Here is a 25,619-nt window from a genome sequence, read left to right on the forward strand (position 1 = left end):
ACAACAACAGCAAAAAGCCCATATAAAAAAAAAGGGGGGGGGGGGTGTAAAATAAAAACAATCACTCCCTGCTCCTCTCACTGCCCTCTCACTGCTCCTGCTCCTCTCACTGCTCCTGCATCTCTCACTGCTGCTCTCACTGCTCCTTTCACTGCTCCTCTCACTGCTCCTGCATCTCTCACTGCTCCTCTCACTGCTCCTCTCACTGCTCCTCTCACTGCTCCTCTCACTGCTTCTCTCACTGCTCCTGCTCCTCTCACTGCATCTCTCACTGCTCCTGCTCCTCTCACTGCTCCTTTCACTGCTCCTCTCACTGCTCCTGCATCTCTCACTGCTCCTCTCACTGCTTTTCTCACTGCTCCTGCTCCTCTCACTGCTGCTCTCACTGCTTCTCTCACTGCTCCTGCTCCTCTCACTGCTCCTGTATCTCTCTCTGCTCCTCTCACTGCTCCTCTCACTGCATCTCTCACTGCTCCTGCTCCTCTCACTGCTCGTGCTCCTCTCACTGCATCTCTCACTGCTCCTGCTCCTCTCACTGCTCCTCTCACTGCTCCTGCTCCTCTCACTGCTGCTCTCACTGCTCCTGCATCTCTCACTGCTCCTCTCACTGCTCCCCTCACTGCTTCTGCTCCTCTCACTGCTCCTGCACCTCTCACTGCTCCTGCTCCTCTCACTGCTCCTCTCACTGCTCGTCTCACTGCATCTCTCACTGCTCCTCTCACTGCTTCTGCTCCTCTCACTGCTCCTGCTCCTCTCACTGCTCCTGCTCCTCTCACTGCTCCTCTCACTGCTCGTCTCACTGCATCTCTCACTGCTCCTGCTCCTCTCACTGCTTCTCTCACTGCTCCTGCTCCTCTCACTGCTTCTCTCACTGCTCCTGCTCCTCTCACTGCTCCTCTCACTGCTCGTCTCACTGCATCTCTCACTGCTCCTGCATCTCTCACTGCTCCTCTCACTGCTCCTGCTCGTCTCACTGCATCTCTCTCTGCTCCTGCATCTCTCACTGCTCCTCTCACTGCTCCTGCTCCTCTCACTGCATCTCTCTCTGCTCCTGCTCCTCTCAGTGCTCCTGCTCCTCTCACTGCTTCTCTCACTGCTCCTGCTCCTCTCACTGCTCCTCTCACTGCTCCTGCTCCTCTCACTGCTCCTCTCACTGCTTATCTCACTGCTCCTGCTCCTCTCACTGCTCCTCTCACTGCTCCTGCTCCTCTCAGTGCTCCTGCTCCTCTCACTGCTTCTCTCACTGCTCCTGCTCCTCTCACTGCTCCTGCTCCTCTCACTGCTCCTCTCACTTCTCCTGCTCCTCTCACTGCATCTTTCACTGCTGCTGCTCCTCTCACTGGGCCCCTTGCTCCTACTCTTCCTCGACCATACATTACAGTGTTTGTCTTTTTCTGTTTCTGTTTCCAAAAATATCACTCTTCAAAGTCCTCCTTTTATTGTATAAGTGTCAATGTAATAGAAAAAATAACCCCTGCCATTGAGTCTAAGCCAGATTGGAATCAGTTGTGGTTGGCCCAATTTACACAACATAAATCAGCTAAGATATATTGTTTTTGAACTGATATCATCGCAGAAGCAGAGGTTTTTATACTGTATCTAAGGTTTGGAACGTTGTTTTTGCTATTGTGGGATGTTGTGTGTTAACATTTGTAAATACTACAAAAACGATCCATAATTTTGTTGGGAGGTATAGCTTGTCTGTTCAGAAAATGTAAGCATTGTGGAAATGTGTTCAGTGACTCCATATTGTGTGAAAATGACATGAAATGTGTGAATGGTATGGCCACAATAGACAGATGCTGTGCTAATTGTGTTTAGAGTTTTGAAAATGTGACAACTGCTCGGACAAATGCTTGTTAGCGACTGAAAACTATGACATCTATAAAAGTTAGTATATTTATTTCAAGTTTCAATGATTTTATTGGTCACACACAAATACATAAAAGACACAACTTGCAGTGAAATGTAAATAGTAGATATAAATGGCAAATAAGAGACAATAAGGAAATAATAATAATAATAATAATAACATCAAAAAAGCAGTTAGGATTTAAAAATAAATATAAACCTGAAGTAAAGCAGGGACTTTAGATCTGAGCCAGTGAGCAGAGTGAAATAGGAAAACATTAATATTTATGAGACTTTTTGTTGAAATATCATAACATTATAGTATTTTAACTGAAGTACATCTAAAAATATAACTGAATCAACTGCTGATGTGTTCAGTGAAATAACAATAGAAATGAGGAAAATATAAATCCCACACACTGCACAAAAATATTTTAATGTGGAATCTTTCATTTTGGACAGAAATGTTGCTCATTAAATAGTTTTTGTGATGAAGGAATGTTAGTGTGTGGTGTGTACATTTATATTGTGTGTGTGTGTGTGTGTGTGTGTGTGTGTGTGTGTGTGTGTGTGTGTGTGTGTGTGTGTGTGTGAGTGAGTGTGTCTCTGTGAGTGTGTGTCAGTGTGAGTCTCTCTCTCTCTCTGTGTGTGTGTGCGTGTCAGTGTGAGTCTCTCTCTCTCTGTTGTTTGTGTGTGTGTGTGTGTGTGTGTGAGTGAGTGTGTGTCTGTGTGAGTGTGTGTCTGTGTGTGCGTGTCAGTGTGAGTCTCTCTCTCTCTGTTGTTTGTGTGTGTGTGTGTGTGTGTGTGAGTGAGTGTGTGTCTGTGTGAGTGTGTGTCTGTGTGTGTGTGTCAGTGTGAGTCTCTCTCTCTCTCTCTCTGTGTGTGTGTGTGTCTGTGTGTGTGCATGCATGTGTGTGTGTGTGTGTGTCCCACCAGGAGATCAACATCCACCTCAATGCCTCATTTTCTTCTTCTCTCCTTCCTCTTCCTGTTATTATTGTTGATTTAGCCAAACACTCACTGGAGGAAGTGTTATTATAGATTATAGACTTCATAGATAGTGTTTTAGTTAAAAAAAATCTTAATGCTGGATGTGTTTCAGGTTTTGTCTTCTCCAGATGTTCACTGATGGAATGGAGTGCTGTGGATTATTGTGATGTTTTTATCAGACTCTCATTCTGACGGCACCCATTCACTGCAGAGCATCCATTGATGAGACACTGATGCAACGCTACATTTCTACAAACCTGATGAAGAAACAAACTCATCCTGATCTCAGATGAACTGAGGGTGAGCACATTTTTAGATCAAGTCTTCAGTATATAATAACAGCTGAACCTCAGACATTCCTTCACCTCTCGTCATCACAAAACTATTTCACAAACATCATTCTACTGAGAAAGCATGTGATTCATTGCTCTTTTGCACTCTTAAAATAGCATTCTCAGAACTAACTTCACTTTTCTCCATTATGTTTTGAACTGATGTTCAAGTGATTTTAGAGGAGCTTTTCACAACCACATTTCATACCAACAAAGCAACATTAAACTTAACTGTAATGAATTCAGACTGTTCAAACTTCAAAGTTATATGTATAATGTTTCTAATGAATGGCCCCTGATTTGATGTTTACTTCTCTAATACAGTGTGTGACTAAAGTGTGCAGAATCTGTTAATCATAATGTTCTTTTATCTAAAGTATCAAGGTTTATTTTTTCTACTTATACATTAACATGGATGGAGCCATTTCTTGACTGTAATATTGGAGTCCCACAGGGGTCGATTCTTGGACCAATTTTGTTACACATGAATGATCAGCCTACAGTTTGACAATTGTTTATTATTTGCTGATGTGTGTTTGATGCACAAACTATTTCATGATCTTGCACCACCACCTTTTAAACAATGTTTGACCTTCTGTAAGAACAATATCAGGCAGACTGGGTCATCAGTTAGAGGTGACTGTTCAACTAAATTTAAGAAAAACATTTTTGCAGCCGAAAGATTGAATTTAATACCTGTTTATATTAGAGAGTGTGCGCAACACTTCGTATTTTTAAAGTATGGATTAAGGAAAATCTATGTGAGCATTGACTAGGATTTGTAATGTAATTTAATCTAGTATGATATGATATTGTATTGTTTATCACTTAATTTTGTAATATTTGTCATGTTAACATCCTGCCCAGGGACTGCAGATGCAAATGAGCTTTATAGCTAACTCTGGCACAACACTGTTGTTGTGCGTCGTCCCTGTACCAATAAACAAACAACAAAAAAACCTTGAATTAAAAATCTTCAGGACAGGCAGGATTACAGTAGGGGCGGGGCTTTCGGGTCAACGGAGGGGCGGGGCGTGCGGTTGCCAGGCGCTGGGTCACTCGTGTGGGAAGTGCTGAAATTTCAACGCGTCACAGCCGCGTTAAACACGGATCACACGCAGATTCTGACCGCTGAGGAGCTCGCGGCCGGCGGGGAGCCGACAACCGTCCTCCGGTTGATTACTCATTTGCTAACGAACTACTCCACCGGGGCTAGCGAGCGTCACTCTTGCGCGAGCGTCGCAGGTCTCGGATATTAACCCTTCTGATCGAGCTGATCGATCAATCAATGATCATGGAGAGGAAGAGGACGGATTGCCCTGCTCTTCCACCCGGCTGGAAGAAGGAAGAAGTGATCCGGAAGTCCGGGCTGAGCGCTGGGAAGAGTGATGTCTATTACTACAGGTAAGGATTTTTTTTACATATATATATATTTAATATGTAAAATATATATTTTTTTCTGTATGTTCGTGTGTTTGTTTGAAGTGCGCGCGTCAAAGCGTTACATTGTATCCAGAAGAAGAACGGAACTCGCTGGAGAGATACACTGTAACTCCTGCAGCGTCACGTGACGTCACTTCATTACAGTACGGCGCGCGCGTGCGTGTGTGTGTGTGTGTGTGTGTGATGAGCTTGAGTGTTTCCTCTGAGCTCCACCTGTTGATTCCTCAGCTTTATACTTTACGCTTTAAACAATTATTGCTCATTATTTATGAATAAAGACACTCAGAATTCATATATGTTTAATTATTGATGTAAGTACAGTTACGTGTGCGTGTGTTAATGTAAGATCTGTCCGAACAGAAGCATAAAATAGTGTGTTTATCTGAACCCGATATAGCTGTGAGCCAGTGTCTCTCTGTACACCGATAACTATCATCCAGCAGATGAACACAGTTATCATGTTCATCAGATCCTTCACTGAGGGTCCTGATGTTGAGCGATGTGTCTCTGATGGACCCTCACTCTCTGTTTGATGTGTGTTTTGTACAGAAACGGTGCAGATCTGACCTGGTTAATAAAGCGAGTGATTTTCAGGAAGGAGTTAGCTGGTGGTTTTGATCTAGAATGAGCTGACGTTGGTAGTCCAGAGTCTGACTGACCGATGTTCTTTAGGAGCCATACTGAAGCTAGTCAAATGAAAACTGAGTTTCACTTCTGGAAACCCTCAGATGACTTGAGTGTGTACATATCTGATCTGTTTTATATTTCTGAAAAGATAACTAGACACTCCTCACTGGATTAAACACAGTGTGTCTATATTTGCTGCATTGCATGTTTAAAAAGGTAAAAAAAAAAATATTAGTAGTGACTCATTTTTTTTATAGAATTGTTGAAGCAATAATTCACCCTAAAATTAAAAACAAGGAGAGAGCTGCATGATTATGATTATTAGTTTAACTGGATACATTGAAACAACTAGAACTGAAATTAAAATAAATGTAAACTATTTAGACATAAAAAAAATCTAATGACAAAATTAATAAATTTACTATTAAAAATGTAACGTAAAAATGTAATGTTAGTCCATATTTGACCCTAAGTTGGGTTGAAACGACCCAGTATTTTTTCGAGTGTAATACAAATAAAACTTGAATTATTATAATTATTTCAATCTCTCCATGTGTTACATAATGAGTGAGTAAGTCAGTGCAGACGTGTCTCTGTGGTTCATCCGAGCTGATTAGTGCTTTAGTCTCAGGCTGGAAAACACATTCACAACACACTCCACTTCCCAAGCGCAGGAGGACACTTGATGAACATGTCTCTGTGTGAAGGAGGTTCAAGATAATGTGCATGCTTCGTGTGTTCTGTTTATAATAATGTAAACATTGAGTTTTGATTTGATGTGAGAAGAGGATCTGTGAGTCTCCAGCAGCTGTGACTGCGGTCGTGTGCGTCTGCGCAGGTGTTATAACGGCCCAAACTAACCTCTTAATAACAGCACTGCTGAAAGTTTAGACTCCGTGCAGTTCTCTTTTAGATAAATTAATTCTTTTATTCGTCGAGGATGTGTTACATTGATCAGAAGTGACTGTAAAGACATTTAGAATGTTATAAAAATAATCTTCTTCTGAACTCTATTCATCTGTGAATCCTGAAAGATAAAATATATCACAGTTTCCACACAAATATTGAGCAGAACAACTGTGTTCAACATTGATAATAATCAGAAATGTGTCTAGAGCAGTAAATCATCATATTATTCTGATTTCTGAAGATCATGTGACACTGAAGACTGGAGGAATGATGCTGAAAATACAGCGGAGCATCACAGAAATACATTACACTTATACACAGATTCACACAGAAAACAGATGATTTACATTAGAGTAATATTTCACAATTCTGAGCAGAAGAGACTATTTCATCTTTGAACATTAGTTTCTGTATCAAGGATCCAGGTCATGACTTTGATTCATGTGAACTAATAAACCTGGTTCAACTTCAATAAAAGAATCTAAATGATGCTTGTAAATGTTGACACTGAAGCCTTGAGGAAATTCAGCCTTGCATCACAGGGATAAATTGTATTTGAGCAGATATTCACATAGAAGTCAGCTATTTTAAATTGCAATAATATTTCACAATTTCCTTGTTTATACTGTATTTTTAATCAGATAAATACAGCTCGGGTGAGCAGAAGTCTTCTTTCTGTTAACTCACTGCGCTGACTAGTAGGTGGTTTCAGTCAGTGTGTGTGTGTGTGTGTGTGTGTGTGTGTGTTGATGTTTTTTTTTTGCTCCAGTCCCACAGGAAAGAAGTTCCGCAGTAAACCTCAGTTATCCCGTTACCTCGGGAACTCGGTGGATCTGGGATGTTTCGACTTCCGCACGGGCAAAATGATGCCCAGCAAGATGCAGAAGAACAAGCAGAGACTGCGCAGCGACATCCTCGGCCTGAGCAAGGTACTGAACAACACGCGGCTCACGGGTCACTTTAGCTTGATCACCTGTGGGACGGTAGTTTGATTATGTAAATGAGATTATGTGGAAATGTGTAGAGTTGTCTGGAGATGTGAAGTGTTGTGTGGAGTTGCATGGAGATTATGTGGAAATGCGTGGAGTTGTGTAGAGTTGCATAGAGATGTGTGTTGGAATAGCGCTGGCTACCGTAAGCCGGTCAAACACATTCTCACACCTTTATTTTTGACAGTTCTGAGATGAGCGTGATTTACACGTGTCTTCAACAAGCAGATGCATTTACACTTGTTCAGTTGCGTCTGGAAAATGTCTCAAGCTGATAGTAGTCTCATCTCAATTGCGTTTCGGAGGGCATTCACACCCCATCTTTTTATGATCACATGACTATCCAATCAGAGAAACCCTGTGGCTCAGTGAGTTGATTTTAAATAATGAAGCTGCAGATATTTGCGTTCTGATCCGGTGAAGCGTGTCATTGCGTGGGCTGATAGTGTGTCTGTGCACTTCCTCATGCATTTCATGATCTCAACATTCAACACGCTTTCATTTTCAGTTCACTTCTGTTCTTCATTTGCTCGTAATGAGCTGGTTGAAAGTGAAAAAGGTCTGATTTCTCAGAATGAGGCAGGAAAGGTTTGGCTCTGATCTCTGAGATTATGGATTTATGACTCCAGATCTGGTCTGTGTTCGTCATACTGGACGTTATAGAGGTGTGGTGATGTGCCTCGCCCCGTGACACACTTCTGCCTCACACACACACACACACACACACACACACACACACTCGTTTCCATGTTGAATGGGACTCTCCATAGGATACATTTTTTTTTTGACTGTTTTTTAATTTATTTTCTAAAACCAGTTCGTATGGATTGAGGGGACATTACACAGTGTATCTGTTGCATTTCTGCTGAACTCTGCTCAGCGTTCCCTCGGCTGAGTGTGTAACGTGTCTCTGTGTTTGCAGGGGAAGCCGGATCTGAACACAGCGCTGCCCATCAGACAGACAGCCTCCATCTTCAAGCAGCCGGTCACTAAAGTGGTCAATCATCCCAACAACAAAGTGAAGACAGACCCCCAGAGAGCCACGGAGCAGCCCAGACAGGTGCCTTCCTCACACAATCACACTCTTCCTCACACATACACACTCTTCCACACACATACACACTCCTCCTCACACATTCACACACATACACACTCTTCCTCACACATACACACTCTTCCTCACACGTTCACTCTCTTCCTCACACAATCACACTCTTCCTCACACGTTCACACTCTTCCTCACACGTTCACACTCTTCCTCACACGTTCACGCTCTTCCTCACACGTTCACACTAATAAGGTTCAGTGAGGTAATGTATTAACTGACATGAACTAACAATGAACAATACATTTATTACTGTATTTATTAATCTTTGTTAATGTTAGTTAATAAAAATACTGTCGCTCATTGTTAGTTCGTGTTCATTTACAGTTTATTAACTAATGTTAACAAGCACAACTTTTAATTTTAATAATGCATTAGTAAATGTTGAAATTAACATTAACTAAGATTAGTAAATGCTGTTCATGCTTAGTTAATTAGTGTCTCACCGCAGTTTTACTACTTCAGCTTAAACTGATTTTTATTTCATATTGTCACGATTTCTGAAGATCATGTGACACTGAAGACTGTAGTAGTTATGCTGAAAATACAGCTTTACCATCACAGAAATAAATTATATATTAACAGAGAATCACACAGAAAATAGATGTTTTACATTAGAATAATATTTCATAATTTTTTACTGTATTTTGTGTTCAAATAAACACAATCTTGGTGGGCAGAAGGGACTTCTTTAAAAAGCTCAGTTGTTTCTGGATCTGCTCGCATCCTGCAGGCGGCTTTTTCTGTTTAATATTGCACTTTTGTATAATTCCCATTGTCCAGTGTCATTTCTCTTGGGGTCATGGGTCTGATGGGTGAGGGTTGATCTGTTCTTCTGCGTTGCAGCGAGGGAGGGTTTAGCTCCACGGCCCCGCGGCGCTCATAGACGAGCGTTATTTAATAACTCCTGCTGTGTTTACGAGCACTTTTATGAGTCCCGCGAGCCACAAACACACCAGCGCTCCTCAGACTGTGTTTAGCTCAGAGCTGAAGCAGAGTATTAGACTCATTCAGAGATCATCTTCATGTTAGTGAGGAATAGGGCTGCTCCGATCACGATCGGCCGATCGTTAATGCGCATCTCATCAGTAAAGCCGGTTCTCTAATCAGCGGTTAATTCCATCAGGTGCGTGATTTCACATAGAGCAGCTGTTACTACACAGAGCCGTTGTTAACTGAGAAGATGCACCAAAAAACGATGAAAATGAAGTGGATTTGCGCATCTTCTCTATTAACAACGGTTCTGTGTAGTAACAGCTGCTCTAGCTTATCGTGACCGGAGCACCCCTAGTGAGGAATCAAAGAACCGTCAGCATTGACTCATTATCACTGGAGTGGTTTGACTTGAGTACTATTTATAAAGTATTTATTATATTTGTGTAACAAAAAATATAACAGTATATTATAATATAATAATATTAAATTACATTTATTAAATTAAATTTATGCATTAAGCAGACACTTTTATCCAAAGCGACTTATAGTGCATTCAGGCTATCAATTTTGACCTATCTTGTGTCCCCGGGGAATCAATCCCCTAAAATACTCTACTAATTGAGCTACAGGGACAATATAAATATAATATATGTGTGTGTATATGTATGCATATGTATGTATATGTATATGTATGTATATGTGTATGTATACAATTTATAACTATTTTTATTTCTATGATTAATTATAAATTAGTTTTGAATTATCTTTTATTTTTATTTCCAGTTAAACATTTTAATTTAGCTTTGTTTTTATTTCAGTTTAATCTTAGAACTTTTAGTACTCCAACTTTAACATTTATTAATTTGTTTTGAATTAGCCTTTAGTTTTGTATTCTCAGTTTTTATTTCAATTTTAGTTTAGGTTTAAATTTTGTCTTTATGTTTTTTTTCTATTTTTATGTAATTTTTTGTAAGTTGTTATTTGATTTATTTTAGTTTCAGTAAATTTAGTACTTCAACTTATTGTAACTAAGTTTTTTAACTAATATAATAATTTGATTTAAATTGCATTTATTTTTTTCTGTTTTGTCTTGTGTGTGTGTGTGTGCGTGCGTGTGTGTGTCTCTTGTGTCTTGTGTGCATCTGTGTGTGTGCAGCTGTTCTGGGAGAAGCGGCTGAAGGGTCTGCGGTCGTGGGACGTGTCGGAGGAAGTGCTCAGGACGATGGATCTGCCCAAGGGTTTACAGAGTAAGGCTGCTTGTGTCTGGTCTGAATGTGTGTGTGATCGCTGGGCAACGTGTGTGTGTGATCGCTGGGCAACGTGTGTGTGTGAGCGCTGGGTAACGTGTGTTTAAGCGCTGGGTAACGTGTGTGTGATCGCTGGGTAACGTGTGTGTGATCGATGGGTAACGTGTGTGTGTAAGCGCTGGGTAACGTGTCTGTGTGTGTGAGCCCTGGGTAACGTGTGTGTGTGTGTGTGTGTGTGCGCGCTGGATAACGTGTGTGTAAGCGCTGGGTAACGTGTGATCGCTGGGGAACGTGTGTTTAAGCGATGGGTAACGTGTGTGATCGCTGGGTAACGTGTGTGTGAGCGCTGGGTAACGTGTGTGTGATTGCTGGGTAACGTGTGTGTGGGTAACGTGTGTGTGAGCGCTGGGTAACGTGTGTGTGATCGCTGGGCAACGTGTGTGTGATCGCTGGGCAACGTGTGTGTGTAAGCGCTGAGTAACGTGTGTGTGTGAGCGCTGGGTAAGGTGTGTGTGTGTAAGCGCTGATTAACGTGTGTGTGAGTGCTGGGTAACGTGTGTGTGATCGCTGGGCAACGTGTGTGTGTAAGCGCTGGGTAAAGTGTGTGTTTGTGTGAGTGCTGGGTAACGTGTTTGTGTGTGTGTATGTGATCGCTGGGTAACGTGTGTGTGATCGCTGGGTAATGTGTGTGTGATCGCTGGGTAACATGTGTGATCGCTGGGCAACGTGTGTGTGTGAGCGCTGAGTAACGTGTGTGTGATTGCTGGGTAACGTGTGTGTGGGTAACGTGTGTGTGAGCGCTGGGTAACGTGTGTGTGATCACTGGGCAACGTGTGTGTGTAAGCGCTGAGTAACGTGTGTGTGAGCGCTGGGTAACGTGTGTGTGTAAGCGCTGATTAACGTGTGTGTGAGTGCTGGGTAACGTGTGTGTGATCGCTGGGCAACGTGTGTGTGTAAGCGCTGGGTAAAGTGTGTGTTTGTGTGAGTGCTGGGTAACGTGTGTGTGTGTATGTGATCGCTGGGTAACGTGTGTGTAAGCGCTGGGTAAAGTGTGTTTGCTGAGTAACGTGTGTGTGTGTAAGCGCTGAGTAACGTGTGTGTGATCGCTGGGTAACGTGTGTGTGATCGCTGGGTAACGTGTGTGATCGCTGGGTAATGTCTGTGTGTGAGTGCTGGGTAACGTGTGTGTGATCGCTGGGTTACGTGTGTGTGAGCGCTGGGTAATGTGTGTGTGATCGCTGGGCAACGTGTGTGTGATCGCTGGGCAACGTGTGTGTGTAAGCGCTGAGTAACGTGTGTGTGTGAGCGCTGGGTAAGGTGTGTGTGTGTAAGCGCTGATTAACGTGTGTGTGAGTGCTGGGTAACGTGTGTGTGATCGCTGGGCAACGTGTGTGTGTAAGCGCTGGGTAAAGTGTGTGTTTGTGTGAGTGCTGGGTAACGTGTGTGTGTGTGTGTATGTGATCGCTGGGTAACGTGTGTGTGATCGCTGGGTAATGTGTGTGTGATCGCTGGGTAACATGTGTGATCGCTGGGCAACGTGTGTGTGTGAGCGCTGGGTAACGTGTGTGTGTAAGCGCTGGGTAACGTGTATGTGTAAGTGCTGAGTAACGTGTGTGTGATCGCTGGGTAACGTGTGTGTGTGTGATCGCTGGGTAACGTGTGTGTGAGCGTTGGGTAACGTGTGTGTGATCGCTGGGCAACGTGTGTGTGTAAGTGCTGAGTAACGTGTGTGTGATTGCTGGGTAACGTGTGTGTGGGTAACGTGTGTGTGAGCGCTGGGTAACGTGTGTGTGATCACTGGGCAACGTGTGTGTGTAAGCGCTGAGTAACGTGTGTGTGAGCGCTGGGTAACGTGTGTGTGTAAGCGCTGATTAACGTGTGTGTGAGTGCTGGGTAACGTGTGTGTGTAAGCGCTGGGTAAAGTGTGTGTTTGTGTGAGTGCTGGGTAACGTGTGTGTGTGTATGTGATCGCTGGGTAACGTGTGTGTAAGCGCTGGGTAAAGTGTGTTTGCTGAGTAACGTGTGTGTGTGTAAGCGCTGAGTAACGTGTGTGTGATCGCTGGGTAACGTGTGTGTGATCGCTGGGTAACGTGTGTGATCGCTGGGTAATGTCTGTGTGTGAGTGCTGGGTAACGTGTGTGTGATCGCTGGGTTACGTGTGTGTGAGCGCTGGGTAATGTGTGTGTGATCGCTGGGCAACGTGTGTGATCGCTGGGTAATGTCTGTGTGTGAGCGCTGGGTAACGTGTGTGTGATCGCTGGGTAACGTGTGTGTGATCGCTGGGCAACGTGTGTGATCGCTGGGTAATGTCTGTGTGTAAGCGCTGAGTAACGTGTGTGTGATCGCTGGGTAACGTGTGTGTGATCGCTGGGTAACGTGTGTGATCGCTGGGTAATGTCTGTGTGTGAGTGCTGGGTAACGTGTGTGTGATCGCTGGGTTACGTGTGTGTGAGCGCTGGGTAACGTGTGTGTGGGTAACGTGTGTGTGAGCGCTGGGTAACGTGTGTGTGATCACTGGGCAACGTGTGTGTGTAAGCGCTGAGTAACGTGTGTGTGATCGCTGGGCAACGTGTGTGTGTAAGCGCTGAGTAACGTGTGTGTGAGCGCTGGGTAACGTGTGTGTGTAAGCGCTGATTAACGTGTGTGTGAGTGCTGGGTAACGTGTGTGTGATCGCTGGGCAACGTGTGTGTGTAAGCGCTGGGTAAAGTGTGTGTTTGTGTGAGTGCTGGGTAACGTGTGTGTGTGTATGTGATCGCTGGGTAACGTGTGTGTAAGCGCTGGGTAAAGTGTGTTTGCTGAGTAACGTGTGTGTGTGTAAGCGCTGAGTAACGTGTGTGTGATCGCTGGGTAACGTGTGTGTGATCGCTGGGTAACGTCTGTGATCGCTGGGTAATGTCTGTGTGTGAGCGCTGGGTAACGTGTGTGTGATCGCTGGGTAACGTGTGTGTGATCGCTGGGCAACGTGTGTGATCGCTGGGTAATGTCTGTGTGTAAGCGCTGAGTAACGTGTGTGTGATCGCTGGGTAACGTGTGTGTGATCGCTGGGTAACGTGTGTGATCGCTGGGTAATGTCTGTGTGTGAGTGCTGGGTAACGTGTGTGATCGCTGGGTTACGTGTGTGTGAGCGCTGGGTAACGTGTGTGTGATCGCTGGGTAACGTGTGTGATCGCTGGGTAATGTCTGTGTGTAAGCGCTGAGTAACGTGTGTGTGATCGCTGGGTAACGTGTGTGTGATCGCTGGGTAACGTGTGTGATCGCTGGGTAATGTCTGTGTGTGAGTGCTGGGTAACGTGTGTGTGATCGCTGGGTTACGTGTGTGTGAGCGCTGGGTAACGTGTGTGTGATCGCTGGGTAACGTGTGTGTGATCGCTGGGTAACGTGTGTGATCGCTGGGTAATGTCTGTGTGTGAGCGCTGGGTAACGTGTGTGTGATCGCTGGGTTACGTGTGTGTGAGCGCTGGGTAATGTGTGTGTGATCGCTGGGCAACGTGTGTGTGTGTAAGCGCTGAGTAACGTGTGTGTGAGTGCTGGGTAACGTGTGTGTGGTGGTTGGGTAATGTGTGTGTGTAAGCACCGGGTAACGTGTGTGTGTGAGTGCTGGGTAACGTGTGTGTGGTCGTTGGGTAACGTGTGTGTGTAAGCGCCGGGTAACGTGTGTGTGTGAGCGCTGGGTAACGTGTGTGTGATGCTGGGTAACGTGTGTGTAAGCGCTGGGTAACGTGTGTTTAAGCGCTGGGTAACATGTGTGTGATCGCTGGGTAACGTGTGTGTGAGCGCTGGGTAACGTGTGTGAGCGCTGGGTAACGTGTGTGTGATCGCTGGGTAACGTGTGTGATCGCTGGGTAACGTGTGTGTGTGAGCGCTGGGTAACGTGTGTGTGATCGCTGGGCAACGTGTGTGTAAGAGCTGAGTAACGTGTGTATGATCGCTGGGCAATGTGTGTGTGTGTGAGCGCTGGGTAACGTGTGTGATCGCTGGGTAACGTGTGTATGTAAGCGCTGAGTAACGTGTGTGTGTGTGTGATCGCTGGGCAACATGTGTGTGATCGCTGGGTAACGTGTGTGTGTGTGTAAGCGCTGAGTAACGTGTGTGTGATTGCTGGGTAACGTGTGTGTGATCGCTGGGTAACGTGTGTGTGTGATCGTTGGGTAACGTGTGTGTGTGTGATCGTTGGGTAATGTGTGTGTGAGCGCTGGGTAACGTGTGTGTGAGCGCTGGGTAACGTGTGTGTGTGATCGCTGGGCAACGTGTGTGTGTGATCGCTGTGCAACGTGTGTGCGTAAGCGCTGAGTAACGTGTGTGTGATCGCTGGGTAATGTGTGTGTGTGATTGCTGGGCAACGTATGTGTGAGCGCTGGGTAACGTGTGTGTGTGAGCGCTGGGTAACATGTGTGCTGTGGTGCAGGTTTGGGGCCGGACTCGACGGAAGAGACGCTCCTGTCGGCCATCGCTAGCGCTCTGCACATGAGCTCGGTGCCCGTCATGGGTCAGACGTCCTCAGCGGCGGAGAAGAACCCGGCCATATGGCTGAACACATCACAGCCGCTCTGCAAGGCCTTCACCATCACAGACGACGACATACGGTGAGACCTCCGACAGGTCAAAGGTCAAAGCCTTGCTTGTTTCTAACAGAATGTACACAAAACATAAAATGCGTTACTTTATAGCCTTTATATTTAATACAATCGAAAAATGTCTTAATGCATTAAATATGCCTTTTCATCTAATATTTTATCATCTAATATTGCACTATATTGTTTCAATTTAATGCATTAGTTGTGTATTTTATTTTTAAATTTTAATACATTAATTGTGCCTTTTTTTTTCATTTTAGATTTTATAATTTGAAATTATATTTTATTATTTCAATTTGAAGCATTAAATTTGCCTATATTTATTTTATTCTTTTAATTTTAATACATTAATTAAAATAAAATAAATATATAAAATAAAACTTAAAAAAATATATATATTTAATAATATAATGTAATATTTTATGTTTTAGTTTTAATGCATGAATTGCGCCTATATATTTTAATCTTTTAATTGTAATACATTAATTGTGGCTTGTAATACACCTAATAATGATCACACGAATACCAACAGTTAAAATAAATTATAATGTTTAAAATGGCATGCAACTATTTAATTACGGTAAAGTTCTCTTCTAATATTTATATTTTATTTATTGATTTTATTTTACAAAATAATTTTAATTGAACAATTACAACACTGGGAAAAACTTTATATATAATTTATTATAAAAGTATTTGAATGCATTAATTATGCCTTGTAAGGCAGCTCATAATGCATTGTTCTCTGGTGAAGTTGTGAGCTCATCCGCTCTGTTAATATTCCTTCATAATTCAGCAATGTTTAATGCATTCATCGGGGTTCCTCTCAATCAAGGCGATGGGATTAAGTGTCACAGTTCAAGCCGAGCTAAAACGTTCCCTTTTCTCCTGAGATCGATGCGCAAGAGTCATTTGGTTCCGGCTCCGGCGCTAAATTGGATGCTTGCTGTTAGAAAAACAGAAGTGAAATAAGATTTTCTTGCAGTAGTGTTTTAGAATCTGGGGTTTCCTCTCAGATAAGGACGACTGTAATGAATCAATAACAGGTTTTTAATCTCTCTGCTAGAGTAAATGAAATGTGCCAGGATCTGAGGTTTAAAAAAAAAAAAAAAAAAAAAAAAATTTTTTTTACACATATATATATATATATATATATATATATATATATTATTTGTTATTTATTTAATTATTTGAAATGTTACTTATTCCTTTAATATTTAATTATTTATTTATTTGAAATGTTATCAATGTATTTTACATGTATATAAAATAAAAAAGTCAATTTTAATGATTTAATGGTTTATTTAAATGTAATTTAATTAATTATATTTTATTATATTTATTTGATATTTTATTTATTTTTATTATAAATTTTACAATTTATTTATTTTCTGTCCTTTCCTATCAATGCAGACTTATTGAACTAAATATTCTGATTATCGTTTTTATGTTCTGATGGTTTGTTAAAAGTAAACCTGAATAATGTGCTACACGTGATAAAATCCTGATTTTATGGCTGTAAGGTTGAAGGCAGATAAAAGTTATGAAATTTCTTTTTTATTTATTTATTTAAATTCTTTATAATATGTGAGGTACACATGATCTAGTCTAAGAATATTTAACTATTTTTAAATGAATGATATAATACTGTTTCTGCTCAGAATTGTGTGATAAACACACGTCATTACTAACAGATATAAAGAGATATAATTTTTTTTAATTATATGAAAAACAGTAGTTTAATATCTGTATTTGTGAGCAGTTCTGGTATCAAATTCAGTATTATGACTTTATTTATTTATGTACATGTTTAATTATTATAATTTATTTTAAACACTAATTTAAAGTGTAATTGTTTTATTTTTATTTAAAACATTTTTCATTTATTTAACATGATTTAATTTATTATTTATAGTTCTGTTGTTGACACAGATATGTTTTCTATCCTTCTGGTGATTGATAATTGTCTGAAGGAGCTGAATGTAAAATCTTTCCTGCTAGCAAGGTGTCAAACACAAGATGGCAGTAGAGGCACACACATGTAGCGCAGCGTGTGTGTGTGTGCGCGTGTGTGTGTGTGTGTGTGTGAGACTCTACAGGCACTCAATCTTCTCTCAGTGACACTTAGAAACGTTTGTCAAGATGTCTTGAACCCAAACAGTCAGGATTTAATTTTCATCAGCATTTTCCTTCTTCTTCTCTGACCTTTACAATTAAAGAGATCGTTCAGCCAAAAATGATCATGTCACTCCAAACCTATGTGACTTTCTTTCTTTCTTCTTCTTCAGTGGAACACAAAAGATGTTCTGAGGACATCTGCATCCACACTTCTGCTTTGAAACAGTGTATGGTGAAAGCACTGTATAAATATCAATTTGAGACAAACAACACAGGACCACATCAGGATTATTATCATAAACGGAGAATAATGTAAAATAATTATCTGAAATTAAACTGAAATAAAATATAAATATTAGACAATGATAAAAAAAATTAAATAAGTACATTTAAGTAGAAGGTCTAAAATTACTCACTGAAAAAAAAAAAAAAAAAAATATATATATATATATATATATATATATATATATATATATATATATATATATATATATATATATATATAAATACAATTCAGTTAAACATAAATAGTAAAAAATTGCAAAAAAATAATATAAAATACTAAAAATGACTAATAATAATAAAAAAAGCACAAGACTAAATTATGAATTCATGAATAAACTAAACTAAAAACAAGGTAAAAACTAAAATTGAAATTAAGAATTGAAATGTATATGGAAATTATAATTTTTGCCTTGGAAACAGACTGAAATAACCTGAAATAAATCAAATTACTCATGAATGAAACTGAAATAATGAAATAAAAACTAAAACTGAAAGAAATATAAATTAAAACTAAATTGTAAACATTATATTACAATAAAAAAGGTATTACAACTGACAAACACACAAAACAAACTGACTAACTATTAAATTGAAATTGAAATGAAATTCAAACAAAAATAAAGCACTAAGATTACATACTGAAAACAAGTGAAACCAAACTGAAATACAAACAAATGAAGCCTAATAGTAAAAAGACAACTATTAAAAGAAAATAAACTGAAATCAAAATGCCAAAATGAAAATGAAATGACAATTTTTGCCTTGGGAAATTAAATAAATTGAATCACTAAAATTACTCACAGAGAGTAAATTAAAACTAAAATAATTTAAACCTAAATAACATGACAACAGAACATAACATTCTAAAAAAAATTTTTTTTCAAATAGAGTTCAATATAAAATATATACGTATATAAATATAACACTAATAAATAAATAAAAAACTAAAGGTTTGGAGTAACATGATTAGGTTAATATTATGCAGTACTGTACCTTTAAGAGTGCTGTATGTAAATGAGCTGTGTTGTGACTGGCTGTTAATGTATCGATATGTTAATGAGCTCATGGCTGTGATGCTTTACTCGTTATTTTCATATTTCTATGGTTTTTGCCAGTGATCTTTGAAGGAGTTTTTCATTAGATGTTAAGAGAACTGTTGGTTTTCTCCTAAATGTTGGTTTGTTTTTGGTTCAAAATGCATTCTGGGATTGCTTTTCCTGTAGAGGAAACATGCAGCCTCCTGTCTAGACAGTATGTCAATGCCATATATCAAACTCTTGCATCTCAAAAGAGAACAAAAACCTGCTTTCCCCTTTAAGGGCTGCGTGTGGGATTGTGGGTAGAGGTTATGGGGTTGATTGACAGGCCGGAGGAGGAGATAAAGCGAGGTCATTGCCCTTCATCCCGCTCTCATCCTCTTCCTCCTCAGGGAGCAGGAGCTGAAGGTCCATCAGGCCCGGCGCAGTCTGGAAGACGCTCTGATGGCCGACGGTTTGGCGCGAGCCTCCGAATCCATCCGAGACATGGAGGGCAGAGCGGCGTGAAGAGACACAGGTGAGAAACCACAGACGAGTCAGAGCGGCTGGACATAGAAACATAGAGTTTATAATCCATAATAACACTTCCTCCAGTGAAAGGTCTCTCACATGTGTTTAAACGCTGCTTGATCTGTGCAGATTTCTCTCCTGATTCAGGCCAGAACACTTTTTCGCTGGAGGAAGTGTTATTCTGGATTAAAATGTTATGACCAGTCTTGAAGGAAACACACTTTTTTTTAGACAAGTCTAAGCAGTTTATATAACTGGCCCAAGACCTCAGTAACTAAGAGTTTCTGCAGCATCAAGTCCTGTTTACAGTCTGTTTTGAGCAGATGCGTGTTGATGGTAAGATCTGAGCATCAGTAATCAGAGTGTGTGTGATTGTGAAGAGCTCAGTGATGATAGAATCGTGCAGAAGAGCATCTCTCTCTGGGTCCGAGGTCACAGTGTCATCAAATATTCAGAGCCTCATTAAGACGCGGTGAAGAGAGTCACATCACTTCAGCCTCTTCATCATCATTATCATCATCATCATCCTGATTCTGTTTTAAAGGGAATTAATAGTTAATATTCCTCCATTCCACCCTCCCTTCTCAGATCTGTTTCTCCAGTTGTCAGACGTTAACCGCATCAGTTTGGTTTTTCCTCAGAAATCCTGCATGGCTCCGTCTGAATGCTGATGCTCTTTGAGATGATGTTCGTCGACAGAAACATGCTTTTCTGAATAATCAGTCGAGCTGTTTTGCATTCACTGTGCTTCTTCTTCTCTCTGAGCAATAAAATATCAAATATATCAGAAATATCCGCTGGGTGGAATTAGTGCGACAGCTATATTTCCAAGAGCTTATGTTTATTTTATTTTCTGCTAATGCACATCATTTTCACCTGATGTTCACACAGAATGCACGTCTGCATTGCTCTGCATTGTTTTTCTATATCAACATGCATTGGATGAACATTGTGGACATGTCATTTTGAGCTTTTTTTTTAAAGTGCATGACATGCTGTTTTAAAAACCCTTATGTTGTGTTCATATAGATTCAAGGTATAATCATCATCTGGTTATGGTTTCAGTACAATTCACCAAAAAATCACACTTTGAAAAATCATATTTGACAACTTTTTTAACGATTTCCTAACCTTGCATGGTTATAATTTTATCTAGAATCGTATCGATCTTGGAAGTACAGTAGTTCATAAACTGTGCTGTTGGGTAGTGTCTGCATCTGATAAAGCTTTATTATTATTATTATTTTATAGTTTGTTCTCTTCTAAGAGAGGTGAAAAGTAAGCTGATCGAGCAGTTTTTAGAGATTTTCTATAAGCAGAAGTACTTTCCTTCCATGCAATACGAAATACCTCTAATTTGTTTTCCTCCAGCTGCGCTCCATTTTCCGGGCTGCTCTCTCACTGTTCAACGTAAATCTGACAACACCTCTGTAATATGGTTTATTATAAATAGCACGTGAAAAACAGGGCTCAGCTAATGTATGCATCAGTTGATCGATGCACATATTGGCTTCCCAGTACATCACAACAACAGCGATGAGAGAAGAAAAAACAAAAAACCTAAACAAACCATTCTCTCTTTTTCAGTCAAAATACAATCAAATATGTAATGCTTTTTTACATTCGATTACTTTATTATATTTCTGTGCCTTAAAACAAATTTTTAGAAATGCATTTATTTTCTTTATCTTTTTATTGCATTGCCCTGCGTCGCGTGTTTTTAAATCTCTAATAGTTAGAGTTAGGCTTCTTGCATTTTAGTATTTTGATTATTTCCTCTTTTTCTGACCTCTACATTGTTTTTGCTTCTGTACCTTTAAGACATGTGCATGTGTATGAAATTGGTAACATTAACATCATATGTTAATGAGCTGATGATTGAGATCTCATCTGGATTTCTGCAGCTGATTTTATCACACAGATGTAAGGCGTACCGCTGTGAGTTTGCGTGTTTGCTCTCGACTTCATCCGTCCGTCAGTGAACTGATGCTGAAATATTGTTTTTCTCTCGATGGGACTGAATGTGTTTATGAGGTGACGGCCGCGAGAGGAGCTCCGACACAAAACACAATTTAAATACAAATTAGAGAGTGCACGTAAACCAATAGCATTTGCATTAATTCCAGTGGTGTGTTTGGAAGATAAATGAGTCTGTCCTCAGAATTGAGAGGATGTTTCTTTTTATTTAGATGAGCTGGAGTTTTCACACTTTCACTCGCTTTTGTCCGTAGGGTTGCTTTGCTTTGCTATGTTAATGAGAATTGGCTCATATGTATGAAGCTTTTCTCATGAATTTCTCACAGTTTTTTTTTTGTTTTTTGTGTGTGTTATTAGAAATAAATCGCACAATAATCTTTTCATTGCATTTCTTTAAATGCATTATCACATGTTAGTAAAATTCAGTATTTATGGACTTCCACTTCATGCGTGTTGATATATGAGAACTTAAACCATTTTCAGTGCACATGTAAATAATGAATAAAACATGTCTTGAGTATTTAAAGTCACAGTTCCGGTTTACTGTTGAATTTGCTGCAGCCTGTTAAATTAAATAACAGAATTTGAGAAACCTGATTATTTTGAGACAGAATGTTTGTGAATTTTATTTGTGCAAATCTTAAGAAAGATTTTAGAAAGCTTGTGGAGTCGAACACAACGAACGAGGCGTTTTCAGCCCCCAAACTCTGTGTTTGTACCCTTGTGAATGTTTAATTAATGCTTGTGCTTTCAGGCAAACTCTTAAATTGTGGGGCAGTTTGTGTTAATTACCCCCTTTATCCTGAAACCCCAGTGTAAGTGAAAAGCTTCTGCTAATGAAGATGCAAATTACCCACGCCGCTCCTGGATTGATTGTACAGCTCTCTCTTTATTCCTGTGATGGACGCACATTAGAGCTTAAAAGCGTTGCATTTATGTACATTACACGTTATTTTTTCAACACTCTGCGTGTGCAAGATGATTTGTGCTTCCTGAGGTAATTAAAAACACTTTTTCTGATGATAAGGTTTAATTGTGCCTGGAAATATGTTCCATGAATTAGGCAAAAATACAGTGGAAAAACATCCACACAGAGATAAAAGTGTTTTTATATCATTAACTTGTAATTGAATATGGCAGTTTATTGTACGGAATGAATTAAAGCTCTATGGAACTCTATATAACAAGAAAAAATACATGTTTGCATGGCATTTCACTGATAAATCTGACAGGAATAGTGTTGTAAATGTGCTCCCCCTCAGGTCATCTGAGATCAGGAGGAGTGTGTGTCTTCATCAGGTTTGTAGAAATGTACCATTGCATCAGTGTCTCATCAATGGATGCTCTGCAGTGAATGGGTGCCGTCAGAATGAGAGTCTGATAAAAACATCACAATAATCCACAGCACTCCAGTCCATCAGTGAACATCTGGAGAAGACAAAAGATGAAACACATCCAGCATTAAGATGATTTTAACTCAAACACACAGAGTCTATAATCCATAATAACACTTCCTCCAGTGAAAAAGTGTTCTGGTCTGAATCAGGAGAGAAATCTGCACAGATCAAGCAGCGTTTAAACAGATCTAAACTAATATGAGAGATGTTTCACTGGAGGAAACATTCTGGTTTGTAGATTGTCAGAAAGCCTGATGTTGAATTTGTTTTGCAGGTTTGTCAGTGCACTGGAGTCTGTCTCCTGCCCTGGACGCCCGGATGTGATGTCATCAGTCTGCGTCAGCGGCACACGTTCATGACCAATAGCTTCAACCAAGGCCTTTTTCAACTAGAGCATATATTTTTTCATGTACATATCTATATATAATTGAGAGCAATGCTTATTTTGTGTCAGACAGAAGAAGGAGAACTCAAAACACAGAGCAATACTTCCTCGCATCAGATCAGGTCTCCGTCGCCGGCTCGTGTTGAGAACTCTTAAATTTCGTTTGGTGGCGTTGCTCTCTTCAGGGTTTGTGAGAAATTATGAAATACGTCTGAAGCGTGTGAATGGAAAACTGCTTATTTAAGAAAAAAAATGTATACCTTGAGATAAAAATGTGTACATTTCTTGCATCGTCCTAGAGGAAATAAATGATTATATTCACAAATATGATCTTATGTTTTACTTCAACAGACTTTCGACTTTTGTTGTCCAGTGTAACTAATGTTTGCTTTAAAATAGGTTTGAAGTACAGCACTCTTAACATATATACATACATGCATACTCAAAATTATTCAGACACTGGATATAATTATTTATATATATATATAATGGGTGCAGGACACTAGTTCATTTATGTAAGTAAAAAGAGCAAAATAAAGTAAACTGTTACATATCATACCTAAAAATTCCTATAAAAAAGTTATAAAAGTTATAAAAATTTGGGACTAAAAAGTATTCAGATGCTTGACCTGACCATGTTTTTTTTGTTTTGTGAGGCTTATAGAAGTTTTTTATCTTTTTTTTTTTTTGGATACATTGCATTTGTAAATTTTTAATTTTGATTTAAACTTATAAATGCTTTCATTTTTGTCTCACTGTCAAACACCAGGTGACATAGAATTATATATTTGTTAGGATCATTTCTGTTTCTTTTAGACATTGTTTTGGTGGAAAATCAACAGGAAAGTTTTGCTTCTTGGACTTTTTTTTGGAAGAGACATTTTTAATGATGTTGCATTTAGTATCCTTTGCACTTCCTGAACTGGTTATATTCTCTGCCTCATGACACATGATCACTGTTTGTCTCGAGGCGCTCACGTGTCGTAAACTCTTCTTCTAATCAGCCGATGCATAGGAATTGACTTTGAGTGTAATGAGTGTAATGAGTGTAATGAGAGTCACCGAACACCAGGAAGAGCTTCATCTGCTCTCGTTCGGACTGAAGCCGGTTCCTGTGCTCATCATCATGTGTTAATGCAAACCACTTCATGAGAACTTCCTCCCTAGATGATTTTCATGTGATTCTCCGTGGAGGGTTTACATTGCAAAAACTTCCTTAACACTTTGCTGCTTTACAAGCATGTTGTTTTTTTACATTTTTCATGCATTAAACACAGTGTATTTTTAGCCACTTGCTGTGTTTAAACACAAAAATCATGTGCATGATTTGAAAAAAGTCGCTCTGTTCGTGTCAAAAATGAATGGGAAGTGAATTTCATCTAGTGGAAACATTTGGTACTGCGGCCAAACAAGATCTTACTGAAAGCTCATATTTTGTAAATCAACTTCAAATTTGAAGCACAACTTGTGTAGACTTATGGCTTTGATTTTTTAGCTGTTTCAGAATCAAAAGTTTTGGAAAATATGTATTTAATATACCATTTTTTTTTTACCGTATTTTTGTGCATTTAAAAAAAAAAACTTTATTTACTTCAGCAAAAATAAAAGTGTGTTCTTTAAAAGACGACAAACATAAGTCTGTGTTCAGAAGCATTCAAGATTCATGAGTTTTGTTGCGTTACTCCATGAAAAGTAACTAATTGTGTCTTCATTATCAAACAAAAATATAGCAAATTAATTTAATTGAAAAAAAATTTTTTAAGTCACATGTACTTATTTAATTGTTCTTTGAAAACTGGGTTTCTACTTAAAACAAAAAAGAAAGATAAATCTGCTGAGATGCTTAATTGATTCAGAAATTTGAATTAAGTTTATTTGCAGGTATTTTATATATTAAGTTTATTTATCAGATTTTTTTCTTATTCTTGTTTTATGCATAACTCACTTAATTTTGGTATATGTTGTTAGAAAGCAAGTTTAATATCTTTTGTCATTTTGATTAAAAAAATGCTGTGTATATTTCACCTGAAGATGAAGATTCTGTCGAGTTTTGCTCTGAATCTGTTGTGACTAATTCAATTCAAATTCACACTCATAAATTCATATATTCAGAGTTTTGAAGCACAAAATTGCAGTGGAACTCTTAATTACGCGTTCTTATTACGACTGCCACATCCGATTATCATCCTGACTGACTGATGAGAGATTGAACAAATCACAGGATCGTAATGAATTAGATTTCTGCTCGTTTACAGATGGAGTGTTTAGAGTCGAGCGATCTGCATCACTGATGTGCTTCCAGAGGAGAACTGCTGTCTGATGATTAATAACTCATTTCTTAATGAGCGTCCTGTGATCTGGTCTCGTGTTTATTCCTAAAGCAACAGGAAGCTCATGGGTTTGATTCCCAGGAAATGCATGAACAGATCAAATGTTGCTTGAATGCAGTGGAAGTTGCTTTGGGCTAAAGTTTCGGTCAAATGAATAGAAATACATTAGAAGTGTTTCCTAAGCTGTCAATCAACCACTAAAACAAGAGTTTCAATCTGTGCTGGTTAAATGCTTCAATTAAAATCATTCTACTTGAAATGTTCAATCTGTGAGAGATGGGATGTTGCTATTTTTGTTTTTATCAAAGTATGAAGTTCACTGTTATTTTACTATCACTGAGATATTATTATACTTTTTGTTCATAAATTCACTTCTGAAAACTAGTGCAAGAATTGAACAGTTCCTTTATTATTCTGTGGAGGAAATGAAAATAATAATAAGAAACCAAAAAACAAACAAACATGATTGCAAGATTTTCATTCTGTAGTGAAATATGTTTCCGTTCAGCCCTGCTCTGTGGAATGAAGATGAATTCATGAATTGATTTGTCTCTTTTAATGAATGAGTGAGCAACA

At 39.6% G+C, this 25,619-nt stretch overlaps 1 protein-coding gene across 1 annotated transcript; it reads left to right on the plus strand.

Annotated features, from left to right (window-relative positions):
• The first annotated feature begins 4,193 nt into the window (after window positions 1–4,193).
• Window positions 4,194–23,038, plus strand: LOC128014937 (methyl-CpG-binding domain protein 2-like). Its single transcript, XM_052598724.1, has 7 exons — window positions 4,194–4,577; window positions 6,922–7,081; window positions 8,064–8,201; window positions 10,339–10,429; window positions 14,836–15,013; window positions 18,837–18,961; window positions 22,603–23,038. Exons 1-6 carry the CDS (start codon window positions 4,462–4,464, stop codon window positions 18,949–18,951), a joined length of 798 nt encoding a protein of 265 aa, XP_052454684.1. The 5' UTR covers window positions 4,194–4,461; the 3' UTR covers window positions 18,952–18,961; window positions 22,603–23,038.
• Window positions 23,039–25,619: the final 2,581 nt, after the last annotated feature.

This window comes from Carassius gibelio, chromosome A5, assembly GCF_023724105.1.
Source record: "Carassius gibelio isolate Cgi1373 ecotype wild population from Czech Republic chromosome A5, carGib1.2-hapl.c, whole genome shotgun sequence".
Taxonomy (NCBI): domain Eukaryota; kingdom Metazoa; phylum Chordata; class Actinopteri; order Cypriniformes; family Cyprinidae; genus Carassius; species Carassius gibelio.

Bases quoted from the DNA above. Each gene is read 5' to 3' on its own strand.
- LOC128014937 (XM_052598724.1), top strand. From the start codon at position 4,462: ATGATCATGGAGAGGAAGAGGACGGATTGCCCTGCTCTTCCACCCGGC. The intron at 4,578-6,921 runs GTAAGGATTTTT...TTTTTGCTCCAG, and splicing joins AGTGATGTCTATTACTACAG to TCCCACAGGAAAGAAGTTCC. The intron at 7,082-8,063 runs GTACTGAACAAC...CTGTGTTTGCAG, and splicing joins ACATCCTCGGCCTGAGCAAG to GGGAAGCCGGATCTGAACAC.